Here is a 20,088-nt window from a genome sequence, read left to right as displayed (position 1 = left end):
AAACACTTAACCCAATTTAGGTGGTGTCTTAAATATTGAATTTTGCCTGTAACTTTACACAACAGAGCTAGCCCAAAATCATGTCAAGTCTGTGTCCAATGTACTCTTTAGACTTCAGATTACATTTGAAGCTGAAATTTGCATTCCTGAAACCTGTTGGAAAATGCTGAAGCTGAAAAATACTTAAATCAGCCTACCACACTGTTGCAGTGAGACAAAAAAAACCCTCCCAATAAAAACAGAGTGCCATGGCACTGTCAATCAGAAGAGCTATGTACTCAGGCTCTTAAGGAAGACCCTTCAGGAACAGACTGTTGTGGAATCAGAGCTGAGCTAATGCACTGAAGCTCTTTACCACCTTGCCTGAGTCACCTCTGAGTCACACACCCAAGCAGAAACCTAGTGCCTGGGGAACATCAGTACAGGACAGTGACTACTTGCAGACAGTACATTACAACTCAGCATCAGTTTTGATGTACGTGGCATGTGTGATTTCTGATCACGCAGTTGACAGACAAGGAAAGACAGCAACATAAAGGAGTAACACATTTATCACAGGTTTCATATGCGTGTGTATCTGACACTTTACAAGCATCTAAAGAGAATCCAAGAGTAAAGAGCACTTGTTATTAAAAAGAGGATTTGTTAAAGATGATGTGGCACTCTCCCAAGAGTCTCTGAAACACGGACTGAAAACAAGTACAAGCAATGCACTTCCTTTTGCAAGGTCACTGGTCCTTGCAGTTCCAGCCTTTCACCCAGCAAGCGACTGCACCCAGCAGAGTGGGGCTGCTCTGCTGCCCATCCCAGCAGGCTCAGAGCTGGCAAAGTGTAGATGACTGAGCTGCCAGGCCCTCTCCTCTCACCTGGTGGTAGTTGGCTCGTGCCTCCAGCATCATCTGCTGAGTGCTGATCATCCTCTTCCTCCGCCGGCATTCCTCCTTAAGCCCCTGGATCTCCTGCAAGTGCTGGGCCACCTCCTTGCCCAGCCGGTCACGCTGGGCCTGTGTCTCTCGCAGGGCCTCCTCCAGGCTGCCGAGCTGGGCGCTGAGGTACTCCTGGGAATGCAGCAGGTACTCGGTGGAGAGCTGCGCCAGGCGCAGCAGCTTCAGCAGCAGGGTGTCTGCGGGGCCCTGGCAGTGCGGGCAGCATTCCCGCTCGGCGCTGCAGAAGGTGACGTGCTCCAGGTGCACCTGCAGGGCCGCCACGTCCCCCTCCCGCGCCACCCGCTCCACGTCCACGGTGCTCAGGCGCCGCCAGTCCGGGTTCTCGTGCCGCGAGCGGAACTGGAACGCGGGAAACGCCGCGGGCCCCGCGCCGGGCCCAGCCGCCGGCGGGTGGTAGGTGCGCTGGGAGAAAGGCTGCGGGAGAGAGACACGGCTCAGCCCGGGCCGCCAGCCCCGCCCCGCCCCGCCGCCCGCCCGTCCCGGCGCTCACCATGTCCGGGCTCCGTCCCTGCGGCTCTGCTCGGCGCCGGCGTCCTCCGCGTCGCTATGGCAGCCCCGGCCTGCGCGGGGGAGGCTGCAGTGACGCCGGGCTGTGCTGCCTCCCGCCCGCCCCGCCGCTCCCCGCCCCACGGCCCTTCGGCTCCGTGCTCGGCGCAAATCCCGTCCCCTTCTCCCTCCCGACATCCTCCTCCCCCGACGCCTCCACAGCCTCCTGGCAGCGCCGCGCTAAGAAGCCTCTCCCGCGCGTCCCGGTGCTCCGCCTGCCCCGCGCACCGTACGCACCGCATCCTTTACATCTTCACACGCTACTCGCATCAACAAACACATCCTCGGCTCCGCTCTTACATATATGCCCCCTTAACACAGCTACACAGCGTATGCTTTCTCTCTCCACGTTCCCTTCACTTCTGTGAAGTCTGTACATGGCACCCCGCTGGCACATTCACTCCATCAACGTGCCTCCCCACCCCGTGCCTCCTCCGTACTGCTCCTCACTCAAACCTTTCACACTCCACCATGACCTTACACTTCTCTACCCCTGTGCTGTCCTATGCCTTTCTCCAGCCTTGCCTATTCATCTTTCTCCCAGATATGCTTACACCTGTCACCGCCCCACCATGATCATACATACGTATGTCATTTCTCTATACATCTGCTTCATGCTGCTGCACCCTCATGTGCCTCAGCTGGTAGCTCTGTGCAATCTCTCCAGTGCAACTCCATGCCCTTCCCAAAGCCCACACACCAACCTCCTGCCAGGTGCATTTGAACAGCTTCCTCACCTCAACACAGTCACACACTTTGCATGCCACTTCCACGCGCTCTCCTCACTCATCAAATCAACACACCTCAGCCTGGTATCACCAGACCCATTCTTGCAATCATAAAACACTACAACCTCACCACGTCTGTCTTTCCTGTCTCATTCTACCGATCACAAACACTTCAGCCCCATGAAATACCTCATGGCTTGCATACATCACCTACTTCACCATCCATGCCCAAATACTTTTCTTCAAGGCAACTAACAACTTCTGTCTATATCCCTGCCCCACCACAATTCCCGGTACTCCCCAATTTGGTGTTGCCATTGCTCCTGCTCAGTTGCTTCAAACACTGTTTCTAAGCAGGAGCATCTTTTTCTTCCATCACACAAAATCACCCTATTCCCTCACTCATCCTTACCACTCTCCAAAAACCTGCTCTTCCTGTTATCGTTTCCTAATATTTCAGTCCCCTATGCTACATTTGCCTTACTGTCATGTTCCACATTTATACCTCCCTCACTTTTCGGTCTCTTCCACACATATTTCAGTTTCTCATCCACTTGGTCATTCCTAGATACATACCTCTCCAAAATCATTCACACAATGTATATCTGATCATTCACTCCATTCCATAGGTTTCTCTACATCATGCATTATAGACTCACAGAGATGTTCTCAATGGACCTCTGGTGACCATCATCCAGTCCAAATTTCTGCCGGACACTAGTTCACATCACCTGTGGCATTTAAGATGAACAGACAGTCCATGACCTCCCCGTACAACCTGTTGCATGTCTGTGCTCTCCTCCTGATATTCCTGAGTGTCAGCTATTACCAAGATTAAAAAATGGTTTGAATATTTTTCCTACAATTGTTCATGTAACTGTAGGTCAGTATTAGAGTGCCCCTTTGCCTTCTCTTCACCACACTAAATAAGTGCAGCTCCCTCAACTTCCTCTCAAAGATCATGTACTGTAGATCCTCACCATCTTGTTATGCCTCCTTTGTCCCCTTTCAGCTCCTCCACATAGTTCCGATTCCTCCTTAGTATTTCCCTCCATTCACCTCCTAGGAAATTGTATTGAACTTCACCTCTCCTCTGCACTTTTACCATCACCCTCTCCAGTAAAAATAGTAACATGTCTACCATTAATCACAACATAGAACTACTTCCATGAAAATACCAACAATGTTGCTACATGCACTAACACAAGGGCCCACCAAAATAATAAGCTCTCGGTTTTATGTAGGTTTCTATACTGGTTGTTGATTTTGGACCTTTAACCTTAAGCCTACTGGCCACACTTTCCTGCAATACCCAAGGTTCAGTTCCATTCAGATTCTTCTATCACTTACCGTGACACTTGTTTTTAATTTAGAAAGATACTGTGTGATGTTTGCAACATTGCAGTTTTCTCCTGCAAGGATGACATTTTTGCCACCTCCTTTTCCATGAACAGGGTCTCCAGCAAATTGCTACCTTCAAAGAAATCTATTTAACATTTTTTGATATATATCAAATACAGATCTGCCTGGTTTACCACTGAACATTGCATTTACACTGAATCCTGAAGTAATAAAATATACTGCTGACCTTCTTCAGAGCTATTTCTAATATAACACAGACTCAGTTCCATTTAGTGTATAAATACACTTATATTTGTAAGCATTCAGATTTTTTTAAATGGTCAATTATTGGCTACTGTCCAAAATGTTCAAGCCTCAAATTCTGTAAAACACCTTGAAAAACATGTTTTTGAATATTTCTTCTAATCAAATGAACTGTTAATTTACACTTAATGAAATCTAACTCCCAAAGATCTGAGCCTAATATGTGCTCCATCTATTTGGCATAGGAGATATTTCTTTACATAAAAAACATGTGAGTTTTGCAAGCTACCAATTTGTGTGTCAAACAGGAGCCCAAAAAAACATGCATTAAATAATGGCCTTTCACTGACAGAAGCATGGGTTTAATAAGACAAAAATGATCAAACATTATTTAAAGTCAGCCAAGTAAACCAAGCCCGAGGATAGCTTATTCTCCTCAACCAACATATTTAGTCAAGAATATCCATACAGATTTGCACGCTGCTCCAACTAAATCTGCTTTAGCTGAACATGACCTTGCAGCAGCACATCATCTAGGCATCATATAATGGTTTGTGTTGGAAGGCACCTTGAAGACCATCTAGTTCAAACCCGCTGCCATGGGCACTGACACCTTCTAGTAAACCAGGTTACTCAGAGCCCCACCCATCCTGGCCTTCAACACTGCCAGGGATGGGAGAGGCACCGCGAAGTTGAAAAGAGGCAAGAGCCACCCAGGTATCTCGATGGAGATAGAAAAAGTACGGACGGATTGAGACGGCCCTTTTCGATCTTTTTCCCGTTCTTTCTGCCGGATTTACTCTAATCTGGGAGCTGAGTCCATGAGGAATTTAGGGTCATCACCCACCCGCGAGGCCCCCTCGGTCACGCCTGCTCCCCCGGACACCCCTCCCCGCCGGGACGGGCGGCACCGGTGGAAAGCGGCGCTTCTCCCCGGCGGTGCCCGCGGGCCAGGCCCGGGCCAGGCGCTCCGGGAGGCAGCCGAGCACGGCCGGGCCTGCGAGAGGCCCTAAGCCGGGCTTCATCTGCGTGCCAAAACCTCCGGCCCCGCTTCTGGGCGCGGCCGCGCCGCCGCTCCTTCCCGCCCGCCCACGGGCAGAGGCCCCGCCGAGCGCTGCCTCCCGCCACCCTCCTGTTCCCGGGGGTGGGGAGAGAAGGGGAGACCCCTGCGCTCACCTCGGCTGCCGCTCCGCGGGCTGGGCTGGCGGCGCCGGGCGCGGAGGGGCGGCGGGGCTGCGGCCGCTCCCGCCCCGGCCGTTACCGGTGGTGCCGGGGCTGCGCCCCGCCGGCCTCCACCGGGCCCGTCCCGCGCCGGCCCCGCTGCCCCGAGGCCGCGGCTGGCGGCTTCGGAGGTGCTGGCGGCCGACGCAGTGAGGGCTCCCCCGCCGCTCGCCGACTCTCGCCCCTTGTAACCTGCCCGGCAGATGTTGGTGCCTTGGCGGGATGTCCTTTGTCTTGGTCCCGTCCCGAGCCTCTCCGACCGAGAAGCAGCCTTTTCCCTTCGTTTTTGTAAAATGCAAGGGAAGTTACAGCAAACTTTGGAAAGGCTGCCTTTGGAAATTCAAGGCACGTTTTGCCGCGCAGGCACCGATCACGACACGTTTGAACCTGTGGAGCAGCGAACTTCTCAGCGGGATGGAGAGCCCAGCCGGCGCGGGGCGGGCGGCGGGGCAGAGCAGCGGTGGGGCGGGGGCGGGAGTCCGCCTGCCCAGCCAGATGGATGGATAGTTTGGAGGGTTGCAGGAGCCCGCCTGCCCAGCCAGATGGATGGATGGTTTGGAGGGTTGCAGGAGCCCGCCTGCCCAGCCAGATGGATGGATAGTTTGGAGGGTTGCAGGAGCCCGCCTGCCCAGCCAGATGGATGGATGGTTTGGAGGCTTGCAGGAGCCCGCCTGCCCACCGACACGGACGGAGGGCTTGGAAGGTTGCAGGAGCCCGCCTGCCGACCGAGATGGATGGGGAACTTGAGGGAATGCAGGATCCTATCCGCCCGCTGAGATGGAGCGGGGTCTGGGGATCTGCAGGATCCTGCCTGCCCACTGAGCTCGAAGGCGGCTTGTGGGGCTGCAGGGGCCCTCCTGCCTGCCGAGCTGGAGGGGAGCCCGAGGGAGAGAGCATAGTGCTAACCCCAACGGGAGAAGCTGGGGATCTCATGAGAGTTTCCTGACGTACGCAGGAAAACACCATGTTCCAGTAGAAGGGTAAGGCCGGGAGTGTGCTTTCCTGCAGGCATCTTAACCAAAGTAAGGTCAGATGAATTTGTCGTTTTCAATGAAAATATGTATTGTGTGATGCAGGTAGAATCTTTCCAACAGTTGCAGATTACATCATATACTTCTGATTTTATTCCTCTTCCCTGTAAGGGTTTTGAATTGTGTTCTTCCATGATAAATGCTGTGTGGCCTACATAGCCACAAGGAAAATTTCCAATAGTTTGTATTTAATATAAATTATGCTGGCAAATTCAGTGATGGAGGTAATCATTAGACATTTACAACACTTAATCTTCATTTAGGAATTCCATTTGACCATTGTGTTTTCCAAAGACTTACTGAGACACCAGTTTACCATACTGAACCATGAAATTCTGTTGAAACAGTGTAGCTGTGGTCACATATGCTGTGAACACCAGCTTTAAGAAAAGAGGTAGGCATTTAGGTGCTTCGGGTTTTGATGCTCTAAGGGTACCTCAGCATGCTCCAGTCACTAATGGGTATTCAATCCAGAGCATCAGGCAAGTCTAAAGGAACACCTGAGCATGTGTCAAATGTGGACATCCAGTCGTCAGTACTAGTGACTTTTGCCTCTGCAGATCTGTGTCTGTTAGGCTACTAACGCAGGCATTGCCAGAGGAAGATGCTTTATGAAGGCTTTAGTCGGGTAAACCTTAATTAAAAGAGGACTTTGAAAACGAGCAGTGTGAGAGTCACAGCCTCTATGAGTCAGGCCTAGAGGCAAATATGCAATGCAAGTTGATGAGCACTTTATGTGAATGGTTGGGGCGCCTAGAGAGCAAGATGCACAAGTGCAGTCCCTTCGGTTCCCAAGAACTTTTATACTCCATACCCTTAGAATACCCTAATGGCAACACCACAGGCTGTTTGGCATGCCTTCCAAGGATCTCTTGCTATGAAAGTGGTTTTTAAATCAAAGTAAATACTAACTGGGTGAGAAAATGCTGGTAATTCTCTTCAGTTGATGAGGGGAGGGGTGCGTGAGGTGTGCAGAAACATGTGGATCTTGGTTGCTTATTCTAGTATCTCTTTAATACAAAATACACAAGCAGGCCTTGGATGAGAGCTATAACCAAGATTTCTATGGTGTAAGGGGAGGGCTGTCACCCTGTCATTCTTTCACTCTTATTTTGCTCCAGAGCTTGATTAATCTTTAATTACTAGTGGTAAGTGGTACAGCCTCACTTGGCAAGGGTGGGTATTCTTTAACCCACATTAGTGCAGAGTTCTACCCTTATATACCTTGGTAACAAGGTATATATACCTTGCCCTCATGGCACTGATGCAACGTGTTAAGTGAAAAAGTTATTGGTGTATTTTGTGGTGTGGAGGAGGACTACACATGTTCTACATGATGTTTTGATTTGAGAGGGCAGTGTCTTAGGAACTGAGAAATAGATTCTTCAGTAATCTCTCTCCTACAGCACATTCTGAGTGACACATATAAGTAATCATTAACTCTGGTGGCAAGCTGACTTCACCAGAATGGTGCAAGTATAATAATGAGTGTAGCCAGATTCTTAGTTTATTAAATCGTTTCCTTCCTGCCAGTTTCCACCACGGTACAATTTTCAATTTTCAAGCAAGCAGCTGTGTGGTGCTTAGTTGCTGGCTAGGGTTAAACCATGACAAATACCTATAATACTTCCATTTGTTCAATCTTTCCATTGCTCAGTTTACCTGACAAAATAATCTATGTATTTTTAATTACAGGAAAACATTCAAAAGAAAGGTAGAATGAACCGCTCTCTTGACCTTTTTGTGTCACGTCCTTCATTCCAACAAATGCCACCAGCAGCAATTAAGCAGTTTGAAGAGATCCTGCTCAAAGCAGTTTGAAGATGCACTCCTCATATGGGGAGTTTAACAAAATTTTATTTTCAATTTTGAGCCCTTCAGACTTTTTTCCAATTAAATCTCTTTTATCTTCAAATAAAACAGTTTCTCTTAAAAGTTTCTCTTCACATAACAAGTCTAGCTGGATTTTACTGAGATGACCAGTTCATTTATCTTCCTTTCTTCCAAATTTGGAGGGAATTCAACTTAATTATAGAGAAATGTCTGCAAAGACACTGAAACCATTGATATAATTAGAGCAATAGAAAGGTCACACAAACAAGTACTTGGATTTTAACACTTAGCTATGTCGCGGTAGAGACAGACACACAACACAAACACACGTTGTAATCCAAGGGTAGAAGAGGGTTTTATTAATTAATTAATATATCATTCTCTGCTGCTGCTTTTATAACTTTTTGGCTGCTAGCAAGCTATGACAGGGTTGTTTACAAAACAAAATGACCATTCAGGCAATAATACAGTTAGCTATATCTTTTTGTACACTCCCGACATTCCATAGCAAGAACATCTTCTCTTTGTGTGCAGGACATCTTTGATTACTTCTTGGCTATCACTGTGGCTTTCACTGTGACTGCAGATTCTCACAGGTAGATTTTGACTGTTTTTAAGTCAAACTCTGTGAGGCTGTCAGATCATCTGTCAGCCTCATCAGGTCCCACAAGCTACATCTAGGTGAATTTTTGATGACATACATTAGATATTTGTTCTTTTTCTAACAACAACATTGCACTTTTTCCACTGACTGGGCTATAATAATTTTTGTGGGCAAGAAATAAACTGTATGAGAAAGGAAAACAAACCACTGTCTCTCAGAACCTCAGTAACAAAGTATGCAAGGGCAATGTTTACCCCGACTTCCCCCCCCACCCCCCAAATATTGTCGATTCTGATACTCAAAATTTAAGGGTATGCTTCAGGACTGGGTGTCCTCTCAGGACTTTCCAAAGTCCTGCATTCAGCAAAATTCTTATTTCTGAAAACAAGGAAATGAAGAGTTAATCAATGCAGCAGCCACTCTGCAGGATCTACGCAAGCACTTCGTTCTTTGTTCCTTAGGTTCTACTTGCCTGCAGATTGCTGTGCTGGGTGGCAAGAAGGATTAGCTGGAGTAAACTTGTGAGTTTGAGCAGATGAAATGTATAGACATAGATTATCTCTGCTTAGTCTCTGGATATGTGGTTCTAAGAGAGATGCAAGATGCCTCACTTTCTCAGGCCATCATTATTGCCCCAGCAAGGTGAATTCTGTTGTCTTTTGAACTGTTAGCAGTTAAAAGGCAAATTAAGTCTTTTCATCCTGTAGTTGAGTGTGTAAAAGAGGATGCTAGGAGTCATCACAGGCCAATAGCTTACATGATTGTAAAACTCTGCATGAAGAGTGTTCTGCTGCGAGTGGCTTGAATGAATTATGTCTTGAGAGATGGAAACATTCACTCAGGAAGAAAGAGTATGGAGGTGTCTGCTAGAGCAGACAGAGGTAAGGCTGCACACATACACACACTAAATTCTGGTTAAAGTCCTTGGAAGTGCAAGCTTCGCTTGTTTGGTGTTTTGGCAGACATAAAAAAAGAATGAACACCTTCAGTGATGGCTCAGTATTTTGTCAATGGTATTCTTCACAGTTTGTAAAATCATAGACGTTCAGGAGAAACAAAACAACTTGCAGGTATAACAGAGGTCTGAAACTCAGAATTGAGCTGAGAAAAATATATGTAATTAATGATAGGTAAGCTAAAACCAGTTTCAGGGAAATCAAAACTAGTTATAAAAATAGACTATATTTCAGAAACTGCTTCAATTAAGAAACAGGAAGAGTTCATTAATGTTAACATGTTTCATATATTTTAAAAACAAAATCCTTTACTTCAGAAAAATAACTGTCTCACTGGTTGAAACAAAATTTTCTGACTTTCAGAGTAATATTTTAATTGAAAAATGTACTATGCCCTGAAAACAAAATATGTTTTAATAGGGGCATGTTTTCATAATAAAATAAACATTTTGCTCCCTTGTCCTAGACAAGACTGGACCCTTACACTCCCTTTCAAGTCCAATGACAAAGATCAGTTTTTCCAAGTGAAGGTTTAGAGCATGTAAATTAAGTTCTTGCGCGGAACTGTAGGTTGTAGGAGCCTTTCTGTTTCCATTTACTGCAAAGGAACCCAGAAAAAGGAATGTCCCCATGGTCCTCTTCTGTGAACACCAATCCAAATGTGAAATTCCCAAAAGATGTGGCTATATAAACAAGACTCCCATGTTAAGTGATGTACACTAATATTTAATTTAGCTCCATCACAGCTAAGTTTCTGACAGGTATGTACATAAGTGAGAATAAAAACAAGTTACAAGGACTGAGAGACCTCTTAGAAGAAGTCCTGAGAATACTATCTCTGTTATCTTCTCTCACCCCCGCCTTTATGTTTACACTAGATTGTGCATGCAACACAACAGTCTGCTATATTGCTTCTTTTCCTGTATCAGGAATCTTTTGTTTGGGTGGTTTTGGAATCAAGATTATTAATGAAATTGTATCACCAAGCATACCAGTCTCCTCCACAGATATGACTATTTCCCCCAAATGTCACCTTATTCAGTTCACTGTCTCTGAAGCAATGAGGAGCTTCAAGAGTCATTCCTTGCTAATTGCTGCCCTCTGATGTTACTCTAGATTACCAGCAGCCACTCAAAAAAAAAAATTCCGTGTTTTTCTGTCTTTCAAGCACTTTGAACATTAGTGTAGTCTTTGTCATCCACTCTTTCATGCCAAACTCAAGACCTCTGAAGAACCTTGCTTCTAAAACCAGCCTGATTTTTTTGAATCCCTTTGAAAGCATTTTTACATTTCAGCTATGTTGCTTTGCTATTTTTCAAATTCCAAAATACAGAATCATAGAATATCCTGAATTGGAAGATATCCTCAAGGATCACTGAAGCCGTAACCACTTCCCTAGGGAGCCTGTTCCAGTACCCAGCCACCCTCTGGGTAAAGAACTTTTTCCTGATATCCAATCTAAGCATCCCTTGACACAGAATCATGGCATTCCTTTGGATCCTGGTCACCATGCTGGCATTTGTTCCTTTGAGTCCTTCTCTTCTTCTGCTTCTGAAATTGCACAAGGGATCGTGTGCAGTGGGTTGACCTTTGCTGGACACCAGGTGTCCCCCAAAGCTGCTCTATCACTCCCCTTTGCAAGTGGACAAGGGAGAGAACATACAACAAAGGCTTCATGGGCTGAAATAAGGACCGGGAGAGATCACTCAACAAGTACTGCCACAGGCAAAACAGACCTGAATTTGGGATATTAATTTAATTTATTCTTAACAAAATCAGAGCAGGATAATGAGAAGTAAAATAAATCTTAAAACCACCTTTCCCCCTGTATTAGCTTGAAAACAAACCAGTGGGAGATCACAAGTCAGGATTATAATTTAATAGGAAAATGAAAAATAAGTGCAATAATACAAGAAAAAGCACTGACAGTCAGATACAACCTGACACCCTGTTAGTCAGGGTGGTGGTAGCAGTCCAAGTGAAGTAGTTCAATTGAAGCGGTGATCCTGTGGAAGGTCTGGTCTCCACCTGACAGCCCAGTGGTAGCTCTCATCCTTTGGGAATCCAGTAGACAGGGCTACTTGTGCCATCCAAGAGCCCAGGTTATATCCAGGTGGGAATGCTTGGCTCCTCCCTCCTGGGCGGAGCATCTCACAATAGGATGAGATAATTCCATGAGCTATGCAGTGTGCTCTTGATGGCTCATTGACAGTTATCAGGGGTGAGTCATGGCAGGACATAACAACCAGTGCCCCACAGCTTGTGGTAATAGAATACTAAATACATCTGTATTGCAACCTAGGACACCCCCAATCCCTTCATCCTTCCCTCTACCTCCTCTCCCCAGTGGTTCAGGGAGATGGGGAATGGGGGTCATGGTCAGTTCATCACACATTGTTTCTGTTGCTGCTCAGGGAGAGGAATTGTTCCCCTGCCCCAGAGTGGGGTGACTCTCACAGGAGACAGCTCTCCATAAACTTCTCCAACGTGAGTCTATCCCATGGCCAACAGTTTTCCCTAAACTGCTGCAATATGGGTCACTCTTCCACAGGATGCAATTGTACAGGAACAGCCTGCTCCATTGTGGGTCCCTTCACAATGTCACAAGTTCCACCAGGAAACCTGCTCCAGTGTGGGCTTCTCTCTCCATGGGTCTGCAGGTTGCTGCCAGCACAGGCCTCCCACGGGGTCACAGCCTCCTCTTAGACACCCACCTGCTCTGGTGTGGGTCTCTTCCATGGGCTGCAGGGGGATCTCTGTATCTCTATGGACCTCTGTGGGTCACAGGGACACAGCTGCCTCTCCATGGGCTGCACCTTGGGCTGCAGAGGAATCTCAGCTCTGGCACCTGGAACACCTTCTCCCCTTCCTTCTTCACTGATCTTGGTGTCTGCAGAATTGCTCCTCACATGTTCTCACTCCACTCTTCTCTGGCCCCACTTATAATTGCACAATAACTTTCTTTCCCCCTTTTTTAACAGGTTATCACAGACGTGCTACCACCATTCCTGAGTGGACCAGCCTTGGCCAGCAGCACATTTGTCCTGGAGCTGTCTGGCATTGGCTCTGCTGGACATTGGGGAAGATTCTGACAGCTTCTCACAGAAGCCACCCCTGTAACAGCCCCTCCCCACTACCAAAACCTGGCCACGTAAACCAAATACAGTGTGGTAAACAACTTTTTCTCACATGTTTAGACTTATTATCTAAATTATTTCTTTTGTGGTTTATGGTCTCTTTCAAGAATAACTGTGTAATTCTGTGCTCCTGGTGGCACTTCTAGAAGAACGTAACAGTGATAAATGCTTTTTCTTTGAGCAGATAATTTTGTAGTGTTGGCATTACACATTTGTCTTTACATTACTGTGTCAGCCTGAAATATTGGCCTTGGCTCTGTATTTCAGGGTCAAGGTAAAGGACCAAGAGCTTGTCAAGGATCTACTCAAAATAATACTTGATGCTATAATCATACGACTTTTATCTTGCTTTAAGGAATTTGATACTTGAACCTTGATGCTTGGTATTTCAGTATGAAATACTGAGTTTTCTTCAGCTTTTGTTTGCTCCATATCTTGTCTCTAAGAGACCATCAAGTGTTTTGTCATCCTTGACACGATTTTCAGTTAACTTATGGGTTTGAAGGTGTAAATTCCCCTTTCATACTCATTTTATCAGGCTTTGGCCGAATACTTTTCCTTCAGGTAAATCAAGGAATTAATTTACTGTAACAGTGATTGCTTGGTTCAGTTTTAGGCTTTTGTATTTTGTCTTGTCCACAGTGCTATAGAACTGTCACATTCTTTCTTATGTGGAAATATTTAGGTTATCAATTATTATTGTCAATTATTAATTTCCCATCTATAGTTTCTTATATTATTTCAATTTATTTTTCTTGAATGTCTTCTGCAGGTAAAATATCTTGGTGATACCTTGGAAATATCATGGTCCAAATGAAATGCTCAAGAGGAATAACCTACTTTTCCTTTTTTTTTCAGTCTGATCTTTCAAAAAAGCTTGTAAATTATACTACCTAGGGTTAAAATGTAATGTGACCATACCTGCTATTAAACAGTGTCCAAAAGAGGGCCATGAGGATGGTGAAGGGCCTGGAGAAGAAGCCATATGAGGAGTGGCTGAGGTCACCTGGTCTGTTCAGCCTGGAGGAGACTGAGAGGACACCTCAGTACAGAGTACAACTTCTTTGTGAGGTGAAGAGGAGGGACAGACACTGATCTCTTTTGTCTAGTGATCAGTGACAGGACCCAGGGGAATGGCCTGAAGTTGAGTCAGGGAAGGTTTAGGTTGGATATCAGAAAAAGGTTCTTTGCTCAGAGGATGGTTGGGCACTGGAACAGCTCCTCAGGGATGTGGTCACAGCACCAGCCTGACACAATCCAATAAGCTTTTGGACAATGCTCTCAGGCACGTGGTGTGACTCTTGGGGATGTCCTGCACAGGGCCAACAGTTGGACTCAACGATCCTGATGGATCCCTTCTAACTCAGGAAGTTCTGTGCTTCTGTGACAAGTCTCTATTTCCCAATCCGATTTTCATCCTCCACAATTCTCTGGGCAAACTGTTAACTATTTCTGACTCTCGGGATGTCAAGATGAGCAGGGCGGAGGTGGGCAAAGAGCCAAGAGACGAACTGCAGAGGCAGAGAAGCATCCCCCGCGTGTGCGGCCCAGGGAGCGGCCCGGGGCGCGCCGCCGCCGCCATGTTGAGCGCGGGCGGGGCGCCGGGCGGGGCTGACGCTGCGGGACGGACGCGCTCGCACCGCTCGCTCACGTCCGGCGGCGGGCGCCAGGCAGGGGCGGGCGCGCGCGGCGCGGCCAATCAGCGTCGCCCACGACCCTCCCCGGAGGAGCTGGAGCCGCCGGTCGCTCGGTCGGGCCCGGAGCCGCCACTGTCGGGACGGGGGGCGGCGACGGAGGAGGAGGAGATGGTGTCCCCCGCTGCCTCTGCCGGCCGCCTGGGCTCCGCGCTGCCCTTTCTGCTCGTGCTCCTCGACCTGCAGTACCAGGGTGAGCCGGGCCGGGGTCCCTGCGGGGGTGCGTTGCGAGGGGGGCTGTGCCGCGTCCGTCCGCGGCTCGCCGGGTTGGGCCCGCGGCCGTGGTGGCTGATCGCCCTCCCTCCGTCCCTCCTGCCGGGCTCTCGGTCGGGGCTGCGCCGTGTCCGCCATGGCGCTGGGGCACCCCCGCCTCCCCCGGCCCGTGTCGGTCTGGGTGGGGGGAATATTTCGGGGAAGGGTGTGAGGAGAGAGGTACAGCGCTGCCACCTCATCGCTCGGGGCTGTGGCGAAGGGTGCGTAACGAGGGCGCTGCCGGTGACCTGTTGGGGTTTATCGGAGTTGCTGGCGGTGCACTTGGAGGTGGCTCGCTGTGTGTGCTTCCCGCTCCCCGGCCTGTTCACGGACGGGCTGTGGTTGCTGCCAGCGACCGGGAGGGCTCGGGTGCCGTGGTGTCCCCGAGGGCTGCTGTGTGACAGCATCGGCCGCTCTGTGCTACTTAGTGAGTTTCTCACTCCGGTGTGGATTTTGTGTAGTTCCGAAGTTCAAAGGCTTCTCCAGTGGCCCTTCTCAGCCCCAGCCAGTATTAGTGCCACATTTGGAGGTTCGCTGGGGCTTTTGATGGTTGCGTTGAATTGGTTCCGTTTTTGTTTTGTTGTTATGGTTTCTGTTGGTTTTTGTGTAGTTTTTTTCCCTTTCCCCATTAGTATTTGAAGTTCAGCTTATCTGCGCTTTGTACAGCTTGTTTACTTTCATAGTACACTGTCAGCAGCACCTGTGTAGCCAGGTTTTTATTCACAGGCTTCTGTTACATTTCTACCTCTGTTAGACAATGATGGTTACAGTCAGGGTTTCACCTGGGGGATATTCTTTACCTGCCAGTGGCAGGTGGAAGTGGAACTGAAGCTGTCAATAGTCAGAAAAAGTCTGTGGGCTTAAGAAACATATAGGTTAACATTAAAAATCCAGTTGATACACTAAATTAAAGAATAGTTCAGCTGGCCAGGTGGCAACAGGAACGTACTATGGCAAAGACACTCTCCTTTAGACCACTTACTGTGGTGTCAAATTGCTTTTGTTTAATATGCATTTTAGTAGTGTTAGAAAACAAATAGCAACTTTTATCAGAGTATACTGGGGTTTCCCCCCCCCCCCCGAGATTGTGGCAGTGGCACTCCTGCTGAGGGTTCTTTTTTAGTGTTGCCAGCCTATTTCAAGTATGTGGTTTAATGGCTGTGTGGGTTTACCACATTTCCTAATTTGGGGGACATTTTCTTACCTTCAGTTAATAAAGATGTAGAGCACAGTAATAGAATGAAAAGTGGTAGTGCTGGATCTTATTTACTGATTTTACTAACCTCTTAGTTCATGAGTTAGTTTTTCTGAATGTGTAGTTAGAGAAGTTTTTTTTGGGGGGGTTATGTTATTTAAATATCTAGATTTTCTTCCCCTATGAGTATTACTGGTCTTTGAGCTCAAAGGTGTTCATAGTCACATTTAAATTTGTACATTGATGTCTTGATAATAGAAGTCTGCCTTGTGTCATCTGATTCTTCAATCTGTGGGAGAGTCATTATGTATTAACTTTGTATCTTACAGCTGATGTCAATGAATACTATTTATATCTGGCTGGTAAATACACTGAGTAAAAAAATTTTGATTCCTCCTCTTCACCCAATTTGTAATGAATTTGGCACAGATTCTCTCTTGGTAAGATTCGTTCTTCATTGCTGTTTGTCCACAACAATCACAGCAAAAAGAGGGGACTGAAGAGGAATAGAGGAGTGTTGCTCGTTTTCCTCCATCCTTCCTTGTAGCAGAAGAAAGGAAATGTAATATGGAGAAGAATAAATGGGCTCTGAATATACAGAGTTCAGTTAGTTACTGTCAGACCACAAGCATTAAGTGTTTCTTTTCCTCCTCCCACTTTTTGTTTTTGTCCTAAGTTTGGGAGCTTTTTTTGTTTGTTTTTTTTTTTTTCTTCACCCCAAATAGCAAAAGCTACTTGAGGGTGGGGCTTTTTTTGTCTGCCAGTCTTTGCTGTATTTACCAACTTCCTTTGCAAATGAAAGAAGTAAAAACTTGATGGGTGGAAGTTACACATGGCTCAACTGGATATTCTCAGGCTCTTTGTGAACCTCAGAATTGTTGCTTCTGCAACTATGGTTGCTTGTCCACATCTTACTTAGTTCAGTGTAGTTCTTGAAAATCACGTTTGTAAATATATCTAAAGCAGCAACCAAACCTGTTTCAAAATAACAGCAAACTTAAGATTCAGGGTCATTCTGATAAAAAAATATTGCAAAAGCAGGATCTCCCACTCACCTGACAAGATAAGGCAAACATTTAGCTCTTCTATGGGGGAAAGAAAAGAGGTTTAGAAGAATGTAATTAGGATTAGTAACATGCATGCTGCTTCTTTGTCTTTGAAACAACTGTTTTTGGTACACAGTAGGAACTAATACAGTTTATTTTCATAGTCTTGTTACCCAGCTTGGTAACAAGATTTAGAAAAAAGTAGGAGGTAATTCTACAGTGAGGGGAAAAACAGGAGCATGTGGACAAATGTAACATCTTAAAACTGTTCTCAAGTTGCTGGGATTTCTTGAGTTTTTTACCCTGTGGATATGACCGATTATACAAGGATATAGTTGAAGTCTGTAGACTTAGGTACCTACATATTAGAACCAATTATTCTAATAAAACAAAAGTCCTACCAGGAAGTTATAATTTATTTGAAGTGAGTGTATTTAACTGGAAAAACAGGTTAGCTGCACCTGCTTATCATCTCTGTACCTTCTGACTGTTGATCTTTGAGTTGTGAGGGCTAGTACCAATTTTGTGGATACAGTTTGGGGTTTGGTGCTTTTTTTTTTACTCTTGCACCAGTGCAAGGACTACAGACTCTGAATTTATCCAGAATATTTGACTTAATTTGATACCTGGGGCTTAATTTGACAACTGTGGCTCCTGTATGTGGCTGTCTGAGGCCTAGGTGACTATTTAATAGTTAAGTGATCTTTAGAAATGATACTCAAAATACTTGGATGTTTTTAAAAATAAATTGTATGCTTGCATATATCTTGTGTAAACTTAGTTTCTTGGTGGAGCATACAGAGCTTCTTCAGCTGGGCCTTGGTATCCAGCTCACCTATGTGCGTCTGTTGGAAAGAGCTCTGTGGGGTAGGTTTGGTGTGGTTTTTTGCTCCAGCTGAACTTTAGTTTTTAGGTTCATTCTCAAACTGCAGAGTGCATAGCTACCCAAAAAAGGTTGCAGAGAATTTGATCCTTGGACTCCTGTGCTTATGTTATCAGTTTTCAGATGTCTACTGTGGCCTGCTTTATTTAGAGCAATTGTTTGCCTACAGCCAGAAAATGAATAAGCAATAGATTTTTGTGAATAAGCAACCCAACTATCAGGTCAGTGCAGAGTGTTCCTGAGTAGTTATGGTAAATGTCACTTTTCATCATGGTTAGGCTGGTGATACAGGCTGCTTCTGGAGATTCATGCATCAATTTATGATGTTCAGGAACTTGCAGAGCCAAGGTTTAATGTATGGCTTGATAGATGTCACGTATAATTAGTCTTATTCTACAGGGAATCTACAGTACTTCACAATTTGCCTTCTTTATCTATGTTGTTTCTTCTTTTATTACGTGTTTACTATGAGTGGGCTACTTATTTCTTTTATTAATTTTCTTCATTATTTTCAAGGAAAAAGATGGCCTAAAGTGTTATGTAACTGTAAAACTGTACTAAACATAATGTGTTCAAAAGACACTAAATCATGTAGGTACATCTTAGCGTGGAAAAATGTATTCTTGGAGTTATCCTGATGCAGTTGAATATAAAGCAAGGATGCTCCTTCAGATGCTTGAGACTGTGGAAGTTGAATAACATGTTTGGGTAGATGGAAAGTTCATCAAAGAGCAATTTACAGCCCACTTCTAGGATACTGCTCCAAACTGACAGGTTTTGGAGTATTTCAGATATGAAACTGTAGAGTTTTTAATTGATATAATGTTAAATACTTCAGTCTGTCTGTAGTTTGATACCTACTTTATTGCTAGCATACTTCTAAAGCCAGGGAAATTTGTGGTGAGTTGTTTTTCCAGTTTTGTTATGAGTTTTTTCATTGCATGTCCAATGCTTACTTTGTCATTTTAAAGGACATTGGACGACTTGCTGATCAAAGCTTTAAGCTAGAGAAGCAAAATGGGCAAGGAAGAATATCCTTTTTTGCTGCAAATTGGGCATTCACATAAAATGGGAATGTGTTTTCTGGATACCTAGAATTGACTTTAAAATGCATCATTTAGTTAAAACCCTTAAATTGTCAATATGATAAATAATTGCCGTATGTTAACTACTTTAGCATCTGCTGAAACAAAAAATATTCACTGGAAATTTGGGACTTACTTCATGAAGTCATTTCCATTAGTTAAAAAAAAAAATGTTTGCTGTCATAGTTCTGAAACAAATAATTGAATTGGAGCCCTGGAATCCAGCTTGCTGAATTATTATCAGTCTTTTAGCAGATAGAACTTTCTCTAGTGGATACGGAGGGAATTTTGTTCTTTTTAGTATAGACAGCTCAAGGATTTTCTTATAACATGGAATTAAAAGAATTGAGCTGTATTATGGAGTAGAAAAGAAAAATTAAATTAAGATCCCAGGTGTTGAGAGCTCTTAGGTTTAAAATAGTGATGACTCAGTCATAAGAAATTACTGTTCTTTCATTACAAATACTTTTTTGTCTAAACACCTTTCAGTGTGAGAAGTTTGGATAACTTTCTTTCAAGCAGTTGTAACATTTTAGTTCAGATTCTAAGAAACAATTTCAAAGTGGTGGTGCTGCATTTTTGTATTTAAAATTAATTCAAATGCCTCTCTTGAATTAGCTCAGTGCAAAACCTGAGTGAAATAAGTTATAAATCATTGGGTTTTAATGTAATGTGCTTATTCAGGATTTCAATATGTTACCTTGCTTAAATTTAGGCATAGGGTATCCTCTTAATAAAAAAATAGTCTAGTGTGAAAGTTTTTTAATAGTCATAAGCTGGTGAGTAATTTGTAGTGAAATTTTGCCCTGATCTGAAGCCTGCTGGAAGCAGGACAAATGAAAAAGAGTTGATCCATGTACAGCACGTACTTGCACTCGACTGCTCATTTCTTCTCAACAATAGTCTTTCCCTGTTGGTTGAGCAGCAGCAATTTATTAGGTTTAAAATCAAACTGGCACTTCAAAGACTTACCACTTTAGTATGGTTTTCCTGCTACTGGTTAAAGGGAAAAGGAGTGAGAATTGTAATTGTTTATGTCAAAACCTGCACTCTTGAAGAAGTTTGCCTTGGGAATTATGAAGATGAGACAAAAGTGCAGTAGATGAGAAGTCAATCTCTAAGTAGCTAAACAGTTCTCAGTTAAGGACTAGTTATCATCAGGGTCATGACATTTAATGTAGAGCCTTTGTGTATTTGCTGCACGTGTTTGTTATGAGTGCTTTTCCAGATTCACCTGAAAGTGAAAATCCACGTTAAAATGTAGTTGGCTAAAGTAAGGTACTGAATGTGTAGGCACATATTAGGTGCCTTGTCACAATGGGGTG

The 20,088-nt window shown here is 45.2% G+C and overlaps 2 protein-coding genes across 7 annotated transcripts in view; one reads left to right on the top strand and one right to left on the bottom strand.

Moving 5' to 3' along the window:
• Positions 1-3,702, bottom strand: part of DZIP1 (DAZ interacting zinc finger protein 1) — a 36,605-nt gene extending 32,903 nt beyond the window's left edge. The window contains exons 1-3 of one of the 6 annotated variants that reach the window (XM_085057520.1): positions 2,881-3,702; positions 1,438-1,507; positions 867-1,361 (exon numbers count right to left, since the gene is read on the bottom strand). In XM_085057520.1, coding sequence (XP_084913646.1) covers positions 867-1,361; positions 1,438-1,440 — 498 coding nt within the window. In that variant the 5' untranslated portion in view covers positions 1,441-1,507; positions 2,881-3,702. The remainder of the gene's footprint in view (positions 1-866; positions 1,362-1,437; positions 1,508-2,880) is intronic. The other 5 variants (XM_085057513.1, XM_085057494.1, XM_085057503.1 and 2 more) reach the window with 5 other exon arrangements.
• A 10,592-nt stretch (positions 3,703-14,294) lies between these two features.
• Positions 14,295-20,088, top strand: part of DNAJC3 (DnaJ heat shock protein family (Hsp40) member C3) — a 31,721-nt gene continuing 25,927 nt past the window's right edge. The window contains exon 1 of the mRNA XM_085057540.1: positions 14,295-14,495. Within this exon, the coding sequence (XP_084913666.1) occupies positions 14,414-14,495 (82 nt within the window). The 5' untranslated portion in view covers positions 14,295-14,413. The remainder of the gene's footprint in view (positions 14,496-20,088) is intronic.

The sequence above is a fragment of the Lichenostomus cassidix genome, chromosome 1 (genome assembly GCF_008360975.1).
Source record: "Lichenostomus cassidix isolate B80296 chromosome 1, HeHo_3.0, whole genome shotgun sequence".
Taxonomy (NCBI): Eukaryota; Metazoa; Chordata; class Aves; order Passeriformes; family Meliphagidae; genus Lichenostomus; species Lichenostomus cassidix.
Note: the sequence above shows the minus strand (reverse complement) of the source record. Positions and strands in the feature narration are given on the sequence as shown.